The sequence below is a fragment of the Hyaena hyaena genome, unplaced genomic scaffold (genome assembly GCF_003009895.1).
Source record: "Hyaena hyaena isolate Hyena2069 unplaced genomic scaffold, ASM300989v1 scaffold_909, whole genome shotgun sequence".
In the NCBI taxonomy this organism is placed as follows: domain Eukaryota; kingdom Metazoa; phylum Chordata; class Mammalia; order Carnivora; family Hyaenidae; genus Hyaena; species Hyaena hyaena.
In genome coordinates, this window is record NW_024081534.1 from 718,783 (window position 1) to 740,937 (window position 22,155).

General features: G+C 39.9%; 1 protein-coding gene across 1 annotated transcript; it reads left to right on the plus strand.

Annotated features, from left to right (window-relative positions):
* The first annotated feature begins 459 nt into the window (after positions 1-459).
* CLEC4A (C-type lectin domain family 4 member A) lies at positions 460-14,221 on the plus strand. The gene is made up of 6 exons (XM_039220655.1): positions 460-541; positions 4,914-5,030; positions 6,265-6,366; positions 10,764-10,915; positions 12,261-12,376; positions 13,770-14,221. Exons 1-6 carry the CDS (start codon positions 460-462, stop codon positions 13,912-13,914), a joined length of 714 nt encoding a protein of 237 aa, XP_039076586.1. The 3' UTR covers positions 13,915-14,221.
* Positions 14,222-22,155: the final 7,934 nt, after the last annotated feature.

Consider the following 22,155-nt stretch of genomic DNA (forward strand, 5'->3'; position numbering starts at 1 on the left):
TAATCAGCCACACATGATAAGAACACAGCACGAATGAATATATGCCCAGAATGGTCTGTAAATAATTATGTGTGCATACAGATGTACACAAATGCTCACAGTACATTCTTGCTGGTGAGTGAGCTCAGATAATACAGGTCTCAGAAAAGACTCCTCTAATTGCTTAGTTTCTATATTTCTTTCCTTCATATATATATTTTTAAACCTACACTTTGAGTTCCTACTTTTATAACATTTGCTGACGTATATTGAAACGCTATGATTCTCAGTGTGCTGATCCTGGAGATTTGGTTTGGGAGTTTTTTAAATTTCATTACTTTCCCAAAGAGTTATTTGCATATATGGGACCTCTGTTCTTGATTGGAGGTGTGACAAATTGCTACCATGTTTGGGTTTCATTTTACGATGTTTTAAGGAAGAGGTGTAAAGGATTTTTTGAAGAGCAGATTTCTTCTCAATATGACCTCAGAGACCACTTACGTGGAGTTGAGTTTCAAAAATGAATCCAAGCCTTCCTGCACCAAATCAAGGCCTCCTGCAGGTAAGAACATTTTCTGTTGGTCAATGTTAATGATGAGATGAAGGGTGAAGAGAGAATATGGTAAACGAAGCGTGTTGTGCTAGTTGCTGGCTCTCTGGCTGCAGTTGGGACACAATCTCAGAAGACTGAGTTACCTGAAGATAAGCGTTAACGGGTTGTATAGTTATATGCTAACAAAACTGAGGTGTGACAAATCCATTATGGTCCTGAGCTAAGGAGAGTGCTAATTATGCTGAGAAGTTATTCTCCTGTGTCTTCTGAGGCTGAGTGCAACTGCAGTCAAGAGCATGGGCACAGGGGCTCCTGGGTGGCTCAGTCGCTTGAACATCCGACTCAATTTCAGGTCAGGTCATGACCCCAGGGTCGTGGGATTGAGCCCCATGTTGGGCTCTGCGCTGAGCAAGGAGCCTGCTTAAGATTCTCTCTCTCCTTTTGCTCCACATGTGTGTGTGCACGCTTTCTCTCTAATTTAAAAAAAAAAAAGAGAGAGATTGGTTACAGGTCTTGAAACCTTCAGCCCAGATGCCAGGCTATTGATGAATTAGTGGGGCTCAATGAGGCTCAGTTAGGGGGGAAGGGTTTGGGTGGAGAGGGCTGCGGGTGCATCTGTTACTACCAGACTAAAGTGCAACCAAAGACCGTTGCAGATGAAGGACTAGAAAGTTGCAAAGGGAATCTCTTCCATGACTTGCCCGCATTCAGAAAATCCACTGCATCCTGCATCCCCAGGCTGGATTTAACTGAATTTGGGAGTAGATAGAAGGTAATATGGTTATCACTTCGGATATATCAGATATAGAACAAAAGAGAAAAATAAAACATGTGTATTATAAGAAGCTGTGAGAGGGAGGTCATGACTGCACATGCTTTCCAAAACACTAACATGGAGATAGGGAGAACGCTCAGGGGACTGTTTTTTCCCCTTAAGAATTTTTAGAAACTTCTTTATTACATGTTGAAATGCTCATTCTAGAAGAATTAAAAACTAGAGGCATACACGGGTTTATATTTAGTCTTACCATCTAGAGATCACTAGAATTTACATTTCAGTGTAGATCTTTCCAGATATAAATACTGTATCTAAATGTGCTTTTTCTTTAAAAAATTTTTTAAATGTTTTTATTTATTTCTGAGAGAGAGAGAAAGAGAGAGACAGAGACAGCGTGAGCAGGGGAGGGCCAGGGAGAGAGGGAGACACAGAATCCGAAGCAGACTCCAGGCTCTGAGCTGTCAGCACAGAGCCTGACGCAGGGCTTGAACCAACGAACCGTGAGATCATGACCTGAGCTGGTCAGACGCCTAACCGACTGAGCCACCCAGGTACCCCTAAATGTGTTTTTTCTAAAGCTGAGATTATATTATACATTATTAAGGATTTTGTCCCCCTGCTTGTCAATACCTCATAGCTTTGGGAAAACAATTCTTTCATTATTTTTTTTTTTTTATGGAGGTATGATTGATATATAACATTCTGCAATAGTCCCCTCTTATCTGGGGGGATATGGTCCAAGGTCCCCAGTGAATGCCTGAACAGTGGATAGTACCAAACCTATATACTGTTTTTTTCCTATACATATATATCTGTGATAAAAGTTGAATTTATAAATTAGGTACAGGAAGAAATTAACATCAATAACTAATAATAAAACAGAACAATTGTATTAATATACCATAATAAAAGCTATGTGAATATGGTCTCTCTATCTCAAAATCTTAAACTGCATATTCACTTTGCTTGTGATGATGTGAGATGATAAAATTCTTACGTGATGAGATGAAGGTAGGTGAATGACATTAGGCTACTATTCACCTTCCGAGGATACATCAGAAGGAGGGTCGTCTGCCTCCAGACCACAGTTGACCACACATAACAAATTGTGGAAAGCAAAACTGTGGGGAAGAGGGAGGGGGGAACCCCTGTGTTTCAGGTATAAAATATAGTGATTTGATTTTTGAATATACTGGTGAAATGATCACCACAATAAGTCTAGTTAACGTTTATCACCATAAATAGTTACCCCAATTATTTTCTTGTGATGAGGCCTTTGAAGATTTAATCTCTTAGCAACTTTCAAATAAATATATAATAATACTTAATAGTTGATAATACTATAATAATCTCTGGTATTAGCTAAGTGAACATGCTGTACATTACATCTCCATGACTTCTTTTTTTTTTCTTTCGAGTTTTTACTTAAATTCAAGTTAATTAACATACGGTGTAGCATTGGTTACGGGAGTAGAATTTAGTGCTTCATCACTTACATATGACCCCCAGTGCTCATCCCAACCAGTGTCCTCCTTAATGCCCATCACCCACTTAACCCATCCCCCCACCGACCTCCCCTGTATAGCAACCCTCAGATCTCTATGGTTAAGAGTTTCTTGGGGCGCCTAGGTGGCTAAGTCGGTTCAGCGTCCGATTTTGGCTCAGGTCATGATCTCGTGGTTCATGAGTTCGAACCCCGTGTTGGTCTCTGTGCTGACAGCTCAGAGCCTGGAGCCTGTTTCACATTCTGTGTCTCCCTCTCTCTGCTCCTCCCCTACTCGCACTCTGTCTTTCACTCTCAAAAATAAATAAAAATGGTAAAAAATGGTAAAAAAATGAGTTTCTTATGGTTTGCCTCCCTCTCTGTTTTTATCTTGTTTTATTTTCCATGGCTTCTTTATTTTATAACTGGAAGTTTGCTCTTCTTAATCCCCTTCATTCATTCCCCACGACCCCCTACCCTATCTCTGGCAACCACCAATCTGTTCTCTGTATCTGTGACTTTCGTTTTGTTTTTTGAATTCAACAGATAAGTGAAATCTCTGTCTGACTTATTTCACTTGGCATAATGCCCTCAAGTCCCATCTAAGTTGTCACAAATGACAAGAATTCCTTCTTTTTTATGGCTGAGTAATATTCCATTGTATATAAATATCACACTTTCTGTATCTATTCATGGATAGATGGACACTTAGGTTCCTTTTCCTAGCTACTGTAAATTATACTATAATAAACATAAGGGTGCATAGACCTTTTTGATTTAGTTAATGCCTTTTTTTCTTTGGGTAAATACCCAGTACTGGAGTTAATAGATTGTCTGATATTTCTATTTTTAATTTTTTAAGTTTATTTATTTATTTTTGAGAGACAGTGAGTGGGGAAGGGGACAGAGAGAGAAGGAAAGAATCCTAAGCAAGATCTGTGCTGTCAGCACAGAGCCAGCCGACGTGGGGCTTGAACTCACAAACTGTGAGATCATGACCTGAGTCGAAATCAGGGGTCAGATGCTTACCTGACTGAGCCACCTAGGTGCTCCTCTATTTTTAATTTTTTGAGGAATCTCCATACTGTTTTCCACAGTGGCTGTGCCAATTTACATCCCCACCAAGAGTGTGCAAGGGTTGCCTTTTCTCCACATCCTCACCAACTTATTTCTTGTCTTTTTAAAAAAAAGGTTTTATTTAAATTCTAGTTAGTTAACATATACTGTAATATTGGCTTCAGGTGTAGAATTTAGTGATTCATCACTTTTTAACACCTTATGCCCATCATACGCGCCCTCCTTAAACGTCTTTTCTTTTTGATATTAGCCATTGAGAAAAGAATCCTTTTTTTTTTTTTTAATGTCTATTCATTTTTGAGAGATAGAGATAGAATGTGAGCAGGAGAGGGGCAGAGAGCAAGGGAGACCCAGAATCTGAAGCAGGCTCCAGGCTCTGAGCTGTCAGCACACAGACCTGTGTAGGGCTCAAACCCGTGAACTGTGAGATCATGACCTGACTGAAGTCGGAAGCTTAACCCAATGAGCCACCCAGGTGCCCTGAGAAAATAATTCTTAACTGTGAAATAGTGACTAAAAAGGTCTGACCTTATTTTAAGAATGTGATGAGGGATGACCATAATAAAGATTTATCTACTATGACATCACTTAAAGTTGTTAAAGTTGTAAACAATCTGGAGGATTATTCAAATACATAATGAAATACTATACAACCACAGTAGTGTTAAAGAAGAAAATCTGGTTGTATTAAAAATGTTCATGGTCTAGTGTATAAGAATATAGTAGGTCTGAAGCTAGTATCTATGGAATGTCAATCATGAGGGAAAATGTGTATGTATGTGTATGCACTTTGAAAATTACTGGAAAGGTATATACCAGAACATTAGCAACAATTAGCCTCAGTGTCAAGGGGTTGTGTTTTTATGTATTTTCCAGAGTTTCTACAATGAACGTTATTATTTTGTCCTACTTTCCTATGATTTCAAATGTCAAATTCTTGGTAATAGAATGTCATCCAAGGAAAGGGAGAAGAGGAAGGGGAGGAGAAAGAAAGGAAAAGACAGGATTTATTACTGATGAAACTCATTTGATTTCTCCTTCAGCTCCCCAAGAGAAGACCAACCTGCACAAAAGTAACCCGAGTTTTCCCAGGCTACTTTTTGCCTCATTGCTGGTACTTCTGCTGCTATTGGCAATCTCATTTTTTATTGCTTTTATCAGTAAGTATCCAACTGAATCTATACGGAATGTCTGCCTTCCATGAAGAGATGGCATCTGTTAGAGATACTGACGTTTAATAATGGGTCTATCCAGAAATCTGGAAAAGAAGTCTTCTTTGGGAGGGAGAGACACAATTAATGGGACTCTATTGGGAATTTTGTTACTTATTTGATTTTAGTTACTTCTTTAGAAGTAGAATGGGATCCACTCTATAGAGAAATTGAAGAATCTATGTGTGTGTTTGTGTTATAGAGGGACATATATTAGGTACCATTTCTATGCTAGATAGTTGCATAAATGAGGACAAATCTATATTTGCCTATCAGTGTTTATAAAGCCAGGGTTTTTTCTGACTGCACAGGCACATATTTTGAAATGAACTAGTGGACAAAAGGAGATGGGAAAGGATATTCCAGGAAGAGTTTCCTATTGAAATTTCACCTTAATCATGTCTTTCCTGCCCAAGACTGTGTAAGATCTAAAGGCCAAGTTGGCAAACAGGTGGATTTCTTCAGATCTTTGGGTTTAAGAATTTATCAAAAATTTAAAAGACAAAAGAAGTAGGGAAGCCAGCGTGTGGTGGGTCAGGGAGCAAATGGGAGGTAAGGAGGAAAGAAAGTGAAAATTCACTTTCTAGAGGAAGAGGTAAGTTATTTTTAAGTTGTGACATATTTCAGTACATAGGTATGCTGAAAAATAAGGGCCAGTGGGAGTGGATAGAATAAAGGAAGGAAGATGAAGAAAATAATGCCCATATCTCCCGCTCAATGTTGGATTAAAAAAAAAATTCTCACTCTGCAGGCAGCCCAGAACTCAGAATTAGCTCATCCACAACCGCACCCCCCCCACCTCCACAATAGACCTATGCTGTGTACATCCTCTGAAGTGTTTGTTTTCCCTCCATTCTCCCACCTTCAAGCCTTAGCTTCTGTATTTAGTGTTGAAGGAAAATATGGATCAATCCCTTTGCACTCATTCTAACGGAACTATCATGTCTCCTTTCAACTACTGATCGTTCAGCTATTCCTGGAGAAATCTATGGTTACTTTAAAATCAGTAGGATTAGGATTACATTGAATGCAGGTGATGAGAAATCTTTTCCATTGCCAGGATCTTTCTACTTAAGCAACCGGACATTTGTAGATTTTGTTCCTATAAAATAGAATGCAAGAAAGTAACGATAGAGAGTAGAGTCATAACACAAGAAAATTAACGGTCTTTTTTTTCCCCCAGTTTTTTTTCAAAAGTATTCCCAGCTTCTTAAGGAAAAAAAGACTACAAAAGAGCTCACGCACACAGCATTGGAATGTCTGAGAGAAAATGTGACGATGGAAGGTAAAAATGAATGTGCCTGTAGTTCAGTGGTTGACTATGTACTATATAAGGATACCAAGATGATATTTCCAGTAAGATTCATAGGCACATCATACTAAGAAGCTGAATGTCGTGATCATTTCAAGCTGCAAGTATACCAGTAAATAAGACCTAAAATTATTTATTTTTTTTTTTACAAATAGTTTATTGTCAAATTAGTTTCCACATAACACTCAGTGCTCATCCCCACAAGTGTCCTCCTCCATGCCCATCCCCCCTCCCCCCCACATCCATCAGTCCTCAGTTTTTGTCAGCATTCAAGAGTCTCTCATGGTTTGCCTCTCTCCCTTTCCCCCACCATTTCCACCCTTCTTCTCCCCCTTGTTCCTCCGTCAAGTTCCTCCTAATCCTCCTATACGTGCAAACATACGATATTTGTCCTTCTCTGCCTGACTTATTTCGCTCAGCATAACACCCTCAAGGTCCATCCATGTTGCTACACATGGCCAGATTTCATTGTTTCTCATTGACATGTAGTATTCCATGGTATACATAAACCACATCTTCTTGATCCATTCATCTGTTGATGGACACTTAGGCTCTTTCCATGTTTTAGCTATTGTGGAGAGTGCTGCTATGAACATTGGGGTACATGTGCTCCTATGCCTCAGCATTTCTGTATCCCTTGGGTAAATTCCTAGCAGTGCTATTGCTGGGTCATAGGGGAGTTCTAGTGTTAGTTTCCTGAGGAACCTCCACAGTGTTTTCCAGAGGGGCTGTACCAGTTTACATTCCCACCAACAGTGTAGGAGGGTGCCCGTTTCTCCACATCCTCGCCAGCATCTAGAGTTCTCTGATTTGCTCATTTTAGCCACTCTGACTGGCGTGAGGTGGTATCTCAGTGTGGTTTTGATTTGTATTTCCCTGATGAGGAGGGATGCTGAGCATCGTTTCATGTGTCTGTTGGCCATCTGGATGTCCTCTTTGGAGAAGTAAGACCTAAAATTCTTATATGCATAGATTTATCTGTGCAAAGAAACACTCTTCATTGTGGAGATGGCTGTTTAAATCCATGGGTGATCTCTTTATGAAACGATTGTCCAGCCACATGCTTGGTGTTCTTTCCAGACACACTTTCTCACTTTTTACAGTGTGGCTGAGAACTGTCCAGGTCCCCAGATTCTGGTTCCTTTTTGCTCCACACTTCCTTCAGTTTATCTCTTTCTTCCTGCATTTTCCTAGTAGGGAGAAATCAAGCTTTAATACTTGGCTTAGAAATCTCTGCTAAATATCCAAGGCTGTCACAAGTTCTACCTTTCACAAAACATTAAACACAATTCAGCAAATTCCTTGCTATTTTATAATAAGAATTGCCTTTCCTCCTGTTTCCAATAACATGCTTCTCATTTCTGAGACCTTACCAGAAACATCTGTAACGTTCATATTTCTACCAACATTCTGTTCATTGTTGTGTGTGTATATTCTTTGAGATGATAGGACCTTTCTCTACAGCTCTCTTCTTTTAGGGAGTCCTCACCAAAATGACCATATTGCTACCAGCAGCCCTTTCTTTTCTTTAAAAACTTGTTTTAATGTTTATTCATTTTGAGGGGGGTGAAGGGTCAGAGAGAGAGGGAAACACAGAATTCGAAGTAGGCTCCAGGCTCTGAGCTGTCAGCACAGAGCCCGATGTGGGACTTGATCTCACAAACCACGAGATCATGACCTGAGCTGAAGTCAGATGCTTAACCAACTGAGCCACCAAGGTGCCCCGTTTCTTTTCCTTTCTTTTCTTTTTTTTTTAAAAGTGTATTTATTTATTTTGATAGAGTAAGTGGGGAGTTGGGGAGGGGCAGAGAGAGAGAAAGAGAGAGATAGAGAATCCCAAGCAGGCTTTGTGCTGCCAGTGCAGAGCTGGGGCTTGATCTCACCATCTGTGAAATCATGACCTGAGCCGAAATCAAGGACACTTAACTGACTCAGCCAGCTAACTGAAAAGAGCCACACTTAACTGACTGAGGCGTTCTAGACATTCTTCATTTTCCATTACAGCATTTTTGATCCGCCACGTTTCTTTTTGTTTCTTAGAATTTCCATCTCTCTGATTACATAGCTCATCTCTTCTTGCATGCACTCTACTTTGTTTATGAGAGTCCTTAATGTATTAGCCACTGTTGTTTTAAATTTCTGGCCTGATAATTCCAACATCCTGTTACATCTGAGTCTGGTTCTGATACTTGCTTTGTCTCTTCAAACTGGGGGGTGGGGTGGGATGTTGCTTGTTTTGTAGTATGCCTTGTAATTTTTTCTCCTGAGCTAGACATGACGTATGAGTAAAAGGAACTACTGTAAATAGGCCTTTAGACATGTGGTGGTGAGGCGTGGTGGGAGGGGAAGCATTCTGTGGTCTTATCATTTCTTCTCATTCTTTTAGTGGATTTTGCCTCTGGGCTTTGAACTTAAAGGTGCTCAGGGCACCTGGGTGGCTCAATTGGCTGAGCATCTGACTTCGGCTTGGGTCATGATCTCACTCAGGAGTTCGAGCCCTGCCATCAGCGCTGACAGCTCAGAGCCTGGAACCTTCTTCGGATTCTGTGTCTCCCTCTCTCTCTGCCCCCCCCCGCTCACACTCTGTCTCTCTCTCTCAAAATAAATAAATGTTAAAAAAAAAAAAGTGCTCTCAGCTTTTCTTATAACTTCGCTGAGAGCGGAACTGGACGGTGGAGTGGGTCGGAGTTGGATCTTTCCCCCTCCCCTGGTCAGGCTCTGCTGAACCCATAGCAGGTTAGGTTCCACAGTTTGTCCCGAGGCTCAACCTTGTGAAAAAGAACAAAGTGTGTCGTATATTTCCAAATATTCTATATTCTGCTCAGAAAAGAAGGCTCACCTGCTGGTGATTGGGACTTTGCCCCTCCCCTTGCCAGAAGCCCAAGGGGAATTTTCTCAGATACGCCCTGGGAGAACCTGAAGGTAAAACTCACAAAAGGTTTTCCCTCCTTCCCACCACTGGCTGGGTCACCCTGGAGTTTTTATCTCCGAATGTCCACACTGGGCTTCCAGCAGTTTGCCAGTTACACGTCAGGTTTCCCTTCCCTGGGACTGGTCCCCACAGAAATTTTGGCTTCTGGGTTCCTGCTTCAGTGAGTTGTGATCCCCTGTATTTGTCTGTCTGCATAATTTTAAGAGCAGTGGCTTTGCCTGTGAAGAGTTGTTGAATTTGGTTCGTTCGGCTTTGTACCTGTTAGGATGGTATGGCCAGACTGGGAACTGGAAGTCACTTTACTTCTCTACTCATTGTCTGTTTTGTTTCTGTCATTTGCTTGAGTAATTTCTGTCTTTCAGTTCACTGACTTTTCTGTCTTCTCTGCTTTTGAGCCCAGCCACTGAGCTTTTTGTTTTGGTTATTATATTTTTTAGTCATAACAATGCTTTTGTTCTCCTTTATATCTCTAATTTGTTGGCTGAGATTTTCTTTTTTTTCCCTTTTTTTTTGAGAGAGAGAGAGAGTGTACAAGTGGGGGAGTGTCGGAGGGGGGAGAGAGAGAGAGAGAGGGAAAGAAAGAATGAATCTTAAGCAGGCTCCACACTCAGTGCAGAGCACCATGCATGGCTCAATTCTACGACCATGAGATCATGACCTGAGCTGAAATAAAAAATCAGACGCTCAACCATCTGAGCCACCCAAGCACCCCCATTGGCTGAGATTTTCTATTTCTTTTCTGAGGCATTGTTTTATTTTCTTTTGGTCCAAACATGTTTTTTGTTGAGGCATCTTTGTCATGGTTTCTTTAAAATATTTGTCAGATAATTCTAATATTTCTGTTATCTTGATGTTGGCATCTATTTATTTTCTTTTTTAAAAAATTGATTTTGAGGGGTGCCTGGGTTGCTCAGTCGGTTAGGCGTCCAACTTCGGCTCAGGTCACAGTCTCACGGTTTGTGGGTTTGAGCCCCACATCAGGCTCTGTGCTGACAGCTAGCTCAGAGCCTGGAGCCTGTTTCAGATTCTGTGTCTCCCCTCTCTCTCTGACCCTACCTTGCTCTCTCTCTCTCTCAGAAATAAATAAAACATTTAAAAAAATAAAAAAATTTTTGATTTTGAAAACTTGCATTCTTGGTATGATTGGTGATTTTCCACTGAAACCTGGAATATTCTGAATCTGGTTCTTATTTAAACCCTCTGTTTTAGCTGGCTTCTCCAGACACTGCTCTGGCAAGGGAAGTGGGTTCTGCCTTGTTACTGCCTGATACTGGTGGCCTTGATCCCCTGGACCCCTGGTGGGTGGCCTCCTTTTCACCTCTGGATGAAGATGCAAATTCCAGTTTCCATGAGGTCTTCCTTGGTCTTTAATTTTAATAACACTCACACTTACAATTTTTCTTTTATATTGGACATCTGTGGCCTTCTGTCAATACAGGGAAAGATTGGAGCTGCTGCCCAAAGGCTTGGAAGTCATTCGGTTCCAATTGCTACTTTATTTCTAAGACAGTCAGAACTTGGACGGAGAGTGAGAAGAACTGCTTAGCAATGAACGCTCACTTGCTGGTGATCAACACTAAGGAAGAGCAGGTACTTTCTAATGGATGACAGAATCAGGAGTCCAGTCTGGTTGTTTACCTCTATTGTCTGAGGAAGAGGTTTTCATTGTTTTGGACTATTGGTAGTATGACAGAATGCTTTTCATAAAATTGATAGGAAAGGCTACCTAAGCCTTTACGTGCTACACCTTCTTCGTGTTTCCATAAAACGAATCTCTCCCAAAATAAATTGGGAGAGATTTAAAAATTTAAAATAATTTTAAATTATATTTAAAATATAATATATGGGGTATGAGTGGAAGAATGAAAATGTTTTGGTCTGAAATATCAGCTTCTTATTTCAGCCTGTAAGCATTTTATAAATTATTAACTATTTCATGGAGAAGGGGTATTATATCCAATTAGAGAAACAGAGTTCAATCATGAAGAGTAACAACCAACAATCAGAAATGAATGAAGTTAAAGAAGTTACAAAAGGAAAATGATTTAATCTGCAAAAATTTTCTAATGCATGACTTTGAAGTATACTACTTAAAAAATTTTTTTTAATGTTTTATTTATTTTTGAGAGAGAGAGATAGAGACAGCATGAGCAGGGGAGGGTCAGAGAGAGAGGGAGACACAGAATCTGAAGCAGGCTCCAGGCTCTGAGCTGTCAGCACAGAGCCCGATGCGGGGATTGAACCCATGAACCATGAGATCGTGACCTAAGCCGAAGTCGGATGCTTAACCAATTGAGCCACCCAGGCGCCCCAAAGAATACTACTTCTTAAGTGGAGAAAGGAAGTGAATCTGAGATGAGAATTCATTATGATCATGGATAGAAATTGCTTCCATTTGTATTGAACATTGCTATGTTCTAAATGTTTATATCTCCCCCAAACTTCATATGGTGAAATCTTAACCCCCCAAGATGGTGGTATTTAGTGGTAGGGTCTTTGAGATGTGCTTGGGTAATGAGGATAGAACCCTCATGAACGAAGTTCATTTTCTTATAAAATAGCTCCCTTGCCCCTTCTGCCATGTAAATATGCACAGTGAGAAAAAGCCGACTATGAATCAGGAGGAGGGCCTTTACCTGACCACATTAGTACCCTCTTCTGCTGTTTCCAACCTCCAGAATTATGACAAAGAAACTTCTGTGGTTTATACGCAGCCTGTTCATTATAGCAGCCTGAGCAGACTAAGACAGACATCGTGCCCACAAGTGTTGCCTTTGACCCTGTACTGCTCAGCCAGAGAAGACCTAGGCTCCTGGGCAGGGGCCCCATGTGGCTATTCCTGGATCCTTTTTCTTCTCTTTTCTCTAAGGCTATAAAGAACTTAGTTCTAACTGAATACTTTAAAGGCTATAACTCCTTTCTTTTCTTCCCTTAGGATTTTATCATCCAGAACACAGCTATGTCTTCTGCTTACTATATAGGGTTGTCAGACCCAAAAGGAGAAAGAGATTGGCAGTGGGTTGATCGGACGCCATACAACGAAAGTGTCACGTGAGTACAGAATTAGATAAAGGAATCCCGGGCCCTGGATCATGTGTGGATTTTAGAGTGTTCTGACTATCAGCTATGAAAATAGAATAGCTCACTCTTAACTCTTGGGCACTAGGTTCAAATAATTTTATTTCTTATGTAAACATCACAAGAACTCTGGGAGGCACACATTTTTATTTTTCCTGCTGTTGAGATGAGGAAATTGAGGTTAGAGAGTTGAGATAACTTGGCAAAGGTTATCAGCAGTGGTGATGGTGATCCTCAAATCCAGCTCTATTTCACACCAAAGTCTATACTTTTAACTCCTACATTCTATCTCTAATCATACCAAAAATTTACGTCAGTTCAGATCATGGCCAATTATTGACTGAATATTTCTCATCAAGCAAATAAGCTAAATTCTGATACGTATAGTATCTCACATTTATGTAGGTCTTTTAAAACTCTTAAATACTTAAGAGCATTTTAGTATACTACTACCTTTGATCCTCATATCATAAAGGAATATGACTCTAGTTTCTATTTTTTAGATGTGGAAATCAGAGAAATTAAATTAGGATTGCAAGGTAACAGGGATCTTAGCAGATTTGGGGATTTTAACTGGTTCTTCAGATGCCAAAAGCAATATATATTTTATTTTTGTTTTTATTTTGATTAAAAAATTGTTTTAATGTTTTTACTTTATTTCTTTTCTTTTTTTTTTTACAAATAGTTTATTGTCAAATTAGTTTCCACATAACACTCAGTGCTCATCCCCACAAGTGTCCTCCTCCATGCCCATCCCCCCCTCCCCCCTGTTTTTACTTTATTTCTAAGAGAGAGAGAGACAGCATGAGCAGGGGAGGGTCAGAAGGAGAGGGAGACACAGAATCTGAAACAGGTTCCAGGCTCTGAGCTGGCGGTCAGCACAGAGCCCGACGCCGGGCTCGAACCCACAAACCGTGAGATCATGACCTGAGCCCAAGTCGGCCGCCCAACCAACTGAGCCACTCAGGCGCCCCAATATATATTTTAAAAAAGGAAACACACTCCAGTGATATTTGGGACTGGGGTGAAATCTTTTTTTTTTTTTTTTCTTTTCCCATCATTTAAAGGCACTTATGGGCTGGCAGTCCCCTGGGAACGGGACGTAGTGATGGACACGTAGAAGGGCTATCTGCTAGGAGAATGTTTAATGCGATGAAAGGACACCATACTGGCTGACATCAGCACCATTTCAGAGGGAAATGCCAGAGCTTCAGGTGGAGGAAAAACTGCACGAGAAGTGGGGAAGGAATGATGTGGGCACATCCACCCAGTTCAAGCCCAGCCCCCTTCCTCAGTGTCTCTAGCCCCTTTCAAAGCACTGTTTGAAGAAACAACCTCATGCATTTTTTTTTTTTTCTCCTTTCAGATTTTGGCACTCGGGTGAACCCAGCGGTCTTCAAGACGGTTGTGTTGCACTACTGTTTCGTGCTAAAGTAAAATGGGGCTGGAATGATGTTCCTTGTAAGGAAAACCACAAGTCACTTTGCAAGATGACAAAGATCTACTTATGAATGAGACCTTGTGCAGGAACATGTATCCACCGTTACAGGGATAGCTAATTTGCTATTTTTATTCAGATGCAAATCTTGTGTGAAGAATCTCCTTAGAAGTTTTCCATAGTCTGTTACCTATTCCATCTATGAGAGAATCAGCGTACGCATTCATGCATTTGTTCCTGCCCCATGTGCAGAGATCATACTTTTGCAGATGCATGGGGAAAGCGTGAGCCTCCGTTCCTCATTTTAAGCAGTTAGATATTGATATAATTATATGTGATATTGATATATAATTATATGATAGGGTTCCTCTGTCTGGATTTTTTTTTTCCATGTGAGTACTCAAAAGCAAAAATAATCCCAACTGTTACTTTCTATTCCTCTCCGACATTTGTCACCTTTACCTGAAGCACATTATGTGCCAGTTGGAATCTAACACACGTCACTGGAAGTTAGGTCCCGGCTCTGGCCCCGTAGACTTTTGGAGATCCTCAGCCTTCTCTTTTCAGTCTTAGATTGTCACCTAACCTCAGAGTGCACTCACAGGGAAATCAGAAATTGAACATTAGAGATTTAGAATCAGAAGTTATTCCTAGTGAGTTGACAGAGATGTATGATCATGAGGTCATCTGATAGGTTTTTTTTCCTTGAGTTTTACAGTTTCTGTGTGTAGATGGACACTCAAAACGGCTCCTGGTTTATTTGTCTTCCCCTTTTCACTGAAGTTCTCACAGATCATTTTATTTCTACTGCAAGATGAAATATATTCATAATGAAGCCGGTTATTCATTGCTCTCCTATGCTAATTATAATCAATCACAAGAAAGCTGATACTAGCCATGGCTATTCAAATATGACCACTTGAGATTATGCCCTGATTGATTGATCTTGGTGCAACTAACTAATTACATTTGCCACTCATTACCTGACTGTATCTAAAAGTGAGTTGTTTTTGGACAGGTCTGATCTTATCCATTGTATGTAGAATTTAGCAGTTTACTCTTTGGAGAGCATCTGACTTATAATTATGGAAGAGTTCCAGGGAAGCTCTGTTTACAAAGAGCTCTTCTCACTATTATTTCAATAATACGGGGTTGGACTGAAGAGCCAAAAGAACCACTTTACTAAATGCTTTTGATTGTCGGGGTAGAGGCTATGCTTGAACTGGAGTGTAAGGGAGAGCGGGGACATTAGTCGTTGCTGCCCCTTTCTCTAACCCCCACCTTACATCTTATGAATGTGGTTCAGATCTTATTTTCTTTAATTTTCCACAAGGCACCAAATCAAGATTGTGGGTAACAGGGTTTATATAAGATTTGTGTTTAAAGAGTGATATTATTATTTAAATTTTTTTTTAATGTTTATTTTTGAGCAAGAGAGAGACAGAGGATGAGTGGGGGAGGAGCAGAGAGAGAGTGAGACAGAATCCGAAGCGGGCTCCAGGCTCCAAGGTGTCAGCACAGAGCCCGACATGGGGCTCGAACTCACAAACTGCGAGATCATGACCTGAGCCGGAGTCGACACCTAACCAACTGAGCCACCCAGGTGCCCCTAAAAGTGATATTAAAGTGAAAAGGCCTCCAGCTGACTTCAAATCAGCAGACAGAATTGTGAAAAATAAAATTGTTGCTTTAATCCACTAAGTTTGGGGTCGTCTATTATTTAGCAATGTATATATGAAACACGTGAATTATACTACAGCTTTGAACCAGATTCTGCAGAACAATGCTATCCAATCACAATTGCTGTCTCTAAAAAGACCAATAGTTTTTGTTTTTTGTTTTTTTGTGGGGGTTTTCTGGAGAAAATCTTGAGAACTGGTGGGCACTGCCTTTTTTGCTGTGACTCTCAGCCACTCTATGCTTCTAGTAACCCACCCTCAAACTTGAGCCATTTGTGAAAGCAATTTAAAAAACATCTTTTTAAATGTTTATTTTTGAGAGAGGGAGGGGGGAGGGTCAGAGAGAGAGGGAGACACAGAATCTGAAACGGGCTCCAGGCTCCGAGCTGTCAGCACAGAGCCCGATGGGGGGCTCAAACCCACCATCCAGGAGATCATGACTTGAGCCGAAGTCAGTTGTTTAAGCGACTGAGCCACCCAAGCGCCCCTAAAGATTGACAGTTTTAAAGTGAGAGTAATTTTATCATTAAGTGAATAAAATGCAAAATTAAAATGTTTGGTTTTTATACAGTTTAATTCTTACTCTTGTGTTGTTGGCATATTATATTACATCTTTGGTGTGTAGTTCTTAAAGCTCAATATATTAAGTGTGCATATATAATTTTTTTTCAAATATTAAGTATGAGCAAACAAAATGGTTTTCACATCACTATTTTAGAAGATGGGTTTAAGGGGCGCCCGGGTGGCTCAGTAAGTTAAGCGTCTGACTTCGGCTCAGGTCATGATCTCACGGTTCATGGGTTCAAGCCCCACATCAGGCTCTGCGCTGACAGCTTGAAGCCTGGAGCCTGCTTCGGATTCTGTGTCTCCCTCTCTCTCTCTGCCCCTCCTCTGTTCACTCTCTGTCTCTCAAAAATGAATAAAGGTTAAAAAAAATTTTTTTTAAAGAAGATGGATTTTAAAATGCTTGATTAAAGTTTAGGTAATTGTTCCATTTGAGGTAAAAGAAAAATACAGGCTACAAACAACTATTTGAAGAATGTGTGTTTATTTGGTTTATTAAGAAGATACATTTAAGCCTATGAATGAAATATACTTAGAATTTTAGGATCTATATTCATTTTTATGGTTGTTATGAAAAACAAATAAACATACAAACAAATCTACCAACACCTAAAGCCCTTTTAGTCAACTTGCCACTTAGTAAATGGAAAAGAAAGCAGAAGCCGTGGAATATTCGGTACTGGGGAAAATACTTTTGCTCTGTGGAGTTAAAATGATTAGCCTTGATGTTTTTTCTGAAGGTGGGAATCTGCTGCCACATGACAAACCCGTCTGAGCCTGTTAATATTAATTGTGTCTTGATAATCCTGAAACATGAATTACTAATAGTTTTGTCTTTGCCAATATGAAAATCATCAATGCTACCCACTTTGTCAAAGATGAATTCGGTGACTCAGGCATGGGAGAAATAATGTAACAGTGCAAATGTATTAAGCCACATGTTCAGTATGAGTGTTTAATTAAGTCAATCACATTTTCTCTCCACAATGGAAATGCTCTGTGTTAGTTAAAATTGTTGCAAACAGAACTACATAATAAAAACTAGTATTTAGGGCTGTGGTGCATATTGCTGATCAATTTATACCTTCTTCCTTAGAAACAAAAGTTTGATTTTCTTTTCAGAGGGTCATTTTCTTTCATGCAGCCCAGATGACCTCAGTTTCAGCTCTGTGAATGGAGACTGATTAGCTCAAGGCAATCAAAATAATCACCCTACTGGTTGGTTTAGGAATAGGTACAAATTTCAAGGTAAGCCGATGAATCCGCTCTCCTTGTTCTCCAATGAATCAGGGAGCTAATCTCCCTCTCCCAAAGAATATAAACAGAGAACTATGTAGTCCTACTTGGTACTCATAGTTATTCTATCACCATGAGGGGCACTGGCTTTGAAGTGACAGGACCACCATGGAGTAGAGCAATGGGAAGAATCTGGTTTCTTAAGGGTATTGTTGAGCCACTGAATCAACTATTCCTGAAGCATATTCTACTCTGAATTTTTAATAACCAAAACTAATGAATTTTCTAATCTAAGTCTGATGGAATCGTGACTGATATAAAATAGTATACATATATTTTTCATTTAATTTATGTTTTAAACTTACATCCAAGTTAGTTAGCATATAGTGCAACAATGATTTCAGGAGCAGATTCCTTAATGCCCCTTTCCCATTTAGCCCATCCCCCCTCTCACAACCCCTCCAGCAACTCTGTTCTCCATATTTAAGAGTCTCTTATGTTTTTGTCCCCCTCCATGTTTTTATATTATTTTTGCTTCCCTTCCCTTATGTTTGTCTGTTTTGTATCCTAAAGTCCTCATATGAGTGAAGTCATGATATGTGTCTTTCTCTGACTAATTTCACTTAGCATAATACCCTCTAGTTCCATCCACATAGTTGCAAATGACAAGATTTCATTCTTTTTGATTGCCGGGTAATACTCCATTGTATATATATACACCATATCTTGTTTATCCATTCGTCCATCAATGGACATTTGGGCTCTTTCTATACTTTGGCTGTTGTTGATGGTGTAAAACGGTATATTTTTAAAGATCTAACTTTATTGAGATTCAGTAGTCTAAAGGAAGAAGCTAATATTTTTAGAGCACAGGTCAATGATTTTTGTTTGTTTTAGATTCCATTTATGAGTAGAATCACATGGTATTTGCCTTTCTCACTCTGACTTATTTCACCTAGTATAATACCTTCTAGGTCCATCCATGTGGTCTCAAATGTCATGATCTCATTTTTTTTTTTTTACAAATAGTTTATTGTCAAATTAGTTTCCGCATAACACCCAGTGCTCATCCCCATGAGTGCCCTCCTCCATGCCCATCCCCACACCCCCCCACATCCATCAATCCTCAGTTTTTGTCAGCATTCAAGAGTCTCTCATGGTTTGCCTCTCTCCCTTTCCCCCACCATTTCCCCCTACTTCTCCCCCTTGTTCCTCAGTTAAGTTCCTCCTAATCCTCCTACATGTGCAAACATAAGATATTTGTCCTTCTCTGCCTAACTTATTTCACTCAGCATAACACCCTCAAGGTCCATCCATGTTGCTACACATGGCCAGATTTCATTGTTTCTCATTGCCATGTAATATTCCATGGTATAGATAAACCACATCTTCTTGTGTCATGATCTCATTTTTAATGGCTGCATAATATCCCAGCATGTGTGTATACCAGTTTCCTTATCTATTCATCTATCAGTGGACAATGGGGCTGCTTCCATAATGTGGCAGTTGTAAACAATCCTGCAATAAGCATAGGGGTACATATATCCCTTCAAATTAGTGGTTTTTGTTTTCTTTGGCTAAATACCTAGTAGTGGAATTACTGGATCATATGATATTTCTATTTAAACATTTTTGAGGAACTGTCATACTTTTTTCCACAGTGACTGTAGGAATTTACGTTTTCACCAACAGTGCATGAGGGTTCCTTGTTCTCCACATTCTCATCAACATTTGTTGTTTCTTGTCTCATTGAGTCTAGCCATTCTGAGAGGGGTGAGGTGGAATCTTGTGGTTTTGATTTGCATTTCTCTGATGATTAGTAATGTCGAACATCTTTTGATGTGTCTCTTGGCCAAGGAAAATTAATTTTCAATAAAAAGGTGCAATTTGTGGGGTGCCTGAGTAGCTCAGTTGCTTAAGCATCTGACTATTTGGGCTCAAAAATGTAAAAATAATTTTTTTTGAGTGTATAGTTTGGGGTGCCTGAGTGGCTTGGCTGGTAGAGCATCCTACACTTTGGCTTGAGTCATGATCTCACAATTTGAGAGTTCAAGCCTCACGTCTTGCTTGCTGCTGTCAGCTCTGAGTCCAATTCGGATCCTCTGTCCCTCTTTGTCTCTGCCCCTCCTCTGCTTGCACTCTCTCTTTCAAAAATAAACAAGCCTTTGAAAAAATAAAAAGTATACAATTTTTGTTACTGCCTTTACGAAAAAATTCATTTTTAATTTTAATAATTTTTAAAGTGTATTTACTTAGTGTGCATGCATGTGTGTGCATATGTGACTAGGGGAGGGACAGAGAGAAAGAAGGTAAGAGAGAGAGAGAGAGAATCCTAAGCTACTGACAATGCAGAGCCCACAGGGCTTGAACTCACAAACAGTGAGATCATCACCTGAGCTGAAACCAAGAGTCCATCGCTTAACCAACTGAGCCATCCAGGCGTCCCTATGAAAAAATTCTTTGAAGAGATGTCAAGTTTACATCAGAACTTCAAATGGGTTAGTGGCCCAGAAGAGTTTCATCATTATTTATCTGGGTTGATTTCTTCCCAACATCTTTTTTTTTTTTTAACTTAAAAAAATGTTTTATTTACTTCTGAGAGAGAGAGACAGCATGAGCAGGGGAGGGTCAGAAAGAGAGGGAGACACAGAATCCAACACAGGCTCCAGGCTCTGAGCTAGCTGTCAGCACAGAGCCCAACGCGGGGCTCGAACCCATGAACCATGAGATCATGACCTGAGCCGAAGTCGGACGCTTAACTGACTGAGCCACCCAGGCACCCCTCAACTTCCCAACATCTTATCTTCACTACTATAGTCCTCTGATAAGGGCTCATGAAAAACAAATCATTTAAGATTACACAAACTATTCTCCTTCTAGTAATGGGGAACTATTTTGTTGTAGACCAATCCTTGTAAGGACACCAACACAAAGCTAGCAAGGGGAGGTTGGTTTCAAAACACTGGGGAGCTATCCTGGCACTGATGACTTGAGGCACGTGAAGGTAGCAACATAACCAGTCTGGATTCACAAGCAGTGATCGACCATTCTTCCCCCAACTTCTTGGAATTAGGTAATACCTAGAATCTTGATGTAATCTCAAAGGATCATCCCAAGAATGACTTATATGAAATTTCTCATCACCAAGTGGTACTATAGGAAACAACAATAATAACCTCATGAGTTGAAAATGAGATGCTATATATTTTGCAATGTGAGTCGGTAGAGGAAAAATATCTTAAACACTGTGTGTGGGAAAATATCTGAGTCTAAATATCTTTTAGAAGGTAGTGCTTGATGCCACCTATTAATTTAATTGTCTTTATCTAAATTCTTAAACAGGAGAATCAAACTGGGTCTACTTAGTTCAGTCATGGGCGATAATTTTCTTTTTCTTTTTTTTTTTTTTTTTACAAATAGTTTATTGTCAAATTAGTTTCCACATAACACTCAGTGCTCATCCCCACAAGTGTCCTCCTCCATGCCCATCCCCCCTCCCCCCCACATCCATCAGTCCTCAGTTTTTGTCAGCATTCAAGAGTCTCTCATGGTTTGCCTCTCTCCCTTTCCCCCACCATTTCTGCCCTTCTTCTCCCCCTTGTTCCTCCGTCAAGTTCCTCCTAATCCTCCTATACGTGCAAACATATGATATTTGTCCTTCTCTGCCTGGGCGATAATTTTCAAAAGGGTAATGCAGTGCTGCTTTCTTGGAAAAGGATTTCAAATTGCCGATTCACTCCTGATGGAAAGAGTTCAAGCTAAAAGAACAACATGCACTTTGACTCTAATAGTATGTGATTTTGTTTTCAATTCATACAAGTTATTATCTTTTCCATTGCTAGTTTTTGCATGACTCCCTTATTAGACTCAAATATCCTATATTTGTACGTCTGACCTGAACCTACCACAAGTCTTCTTTTGATCTAATCTCCCATTCTCCCTGTTAGTTTTTCGTCTTTTTTTAAAATTTTGGTATATTAGTCCTTTTTGCCTTTGCTCATACCATCTCAGTGCTCTATTCAAAGGCTTGCTGCTGTAATCTAGAAATGTAGAAGGAATGAAAAGAACAAAAGAAAATGGAGCACAGGGTTGTCAGTGGTCAAGAGCAGAAAGTGACTTGGGGAGCACATACTGGAGATGAAGCAAAGAAGCAAATAGTTTTTTAACTTGATGTTCCTATGTATAAAGTTCACAAGAATTACATTCTTTGGACCATCTGTGTCCTTGGGTTTGTGTTTCTTTATCTCCGAGGGGAACTGGAAGCAGATGCATATGTTTTGTAGCCACTTCTCCTTTCCTCCTTCTGACTTGTTGTATTTCTAACCAACCCCAGAAAGAATTTTCTGGGCTTTTAATACTGTTCTCAATATCTATTTTATCATTCACTGTAACTATCCCATTACTTTAAAAGCTTGTTGAGTTCTATAGGCACCTATTCATAGTAGGGTTGTGTGTGTGTGTGTGTGTGTGTGTGTGTGTGTGTGTGTGTTTGTGTGTATTCAAGACTGCTCACATAAGAATGTGGAGATATTTGTGATATTAATAAAGAGAAAGGTCTACATTGTAGAGACTGTGTATATTGAAAAATACCCAAGCTCCTGAGTAATTACAAAGAATTAATGAAGACTGTCTTTGATGGTACACCGCTTCAAGCTCCCCCTTACCTACTCAGGGAGATAATAAAAGATTACTAAACTATACCCAATATTGGTCTTGATGCAATAAGAATGTTTCCTCACTTTGCAGAAAGATTCCAGAATCTTCCATGTTGCAATCATATTCCTGAACAATGTCTGTGGATCTTTATGTAATTTCTATATTAACCCTTATTATTG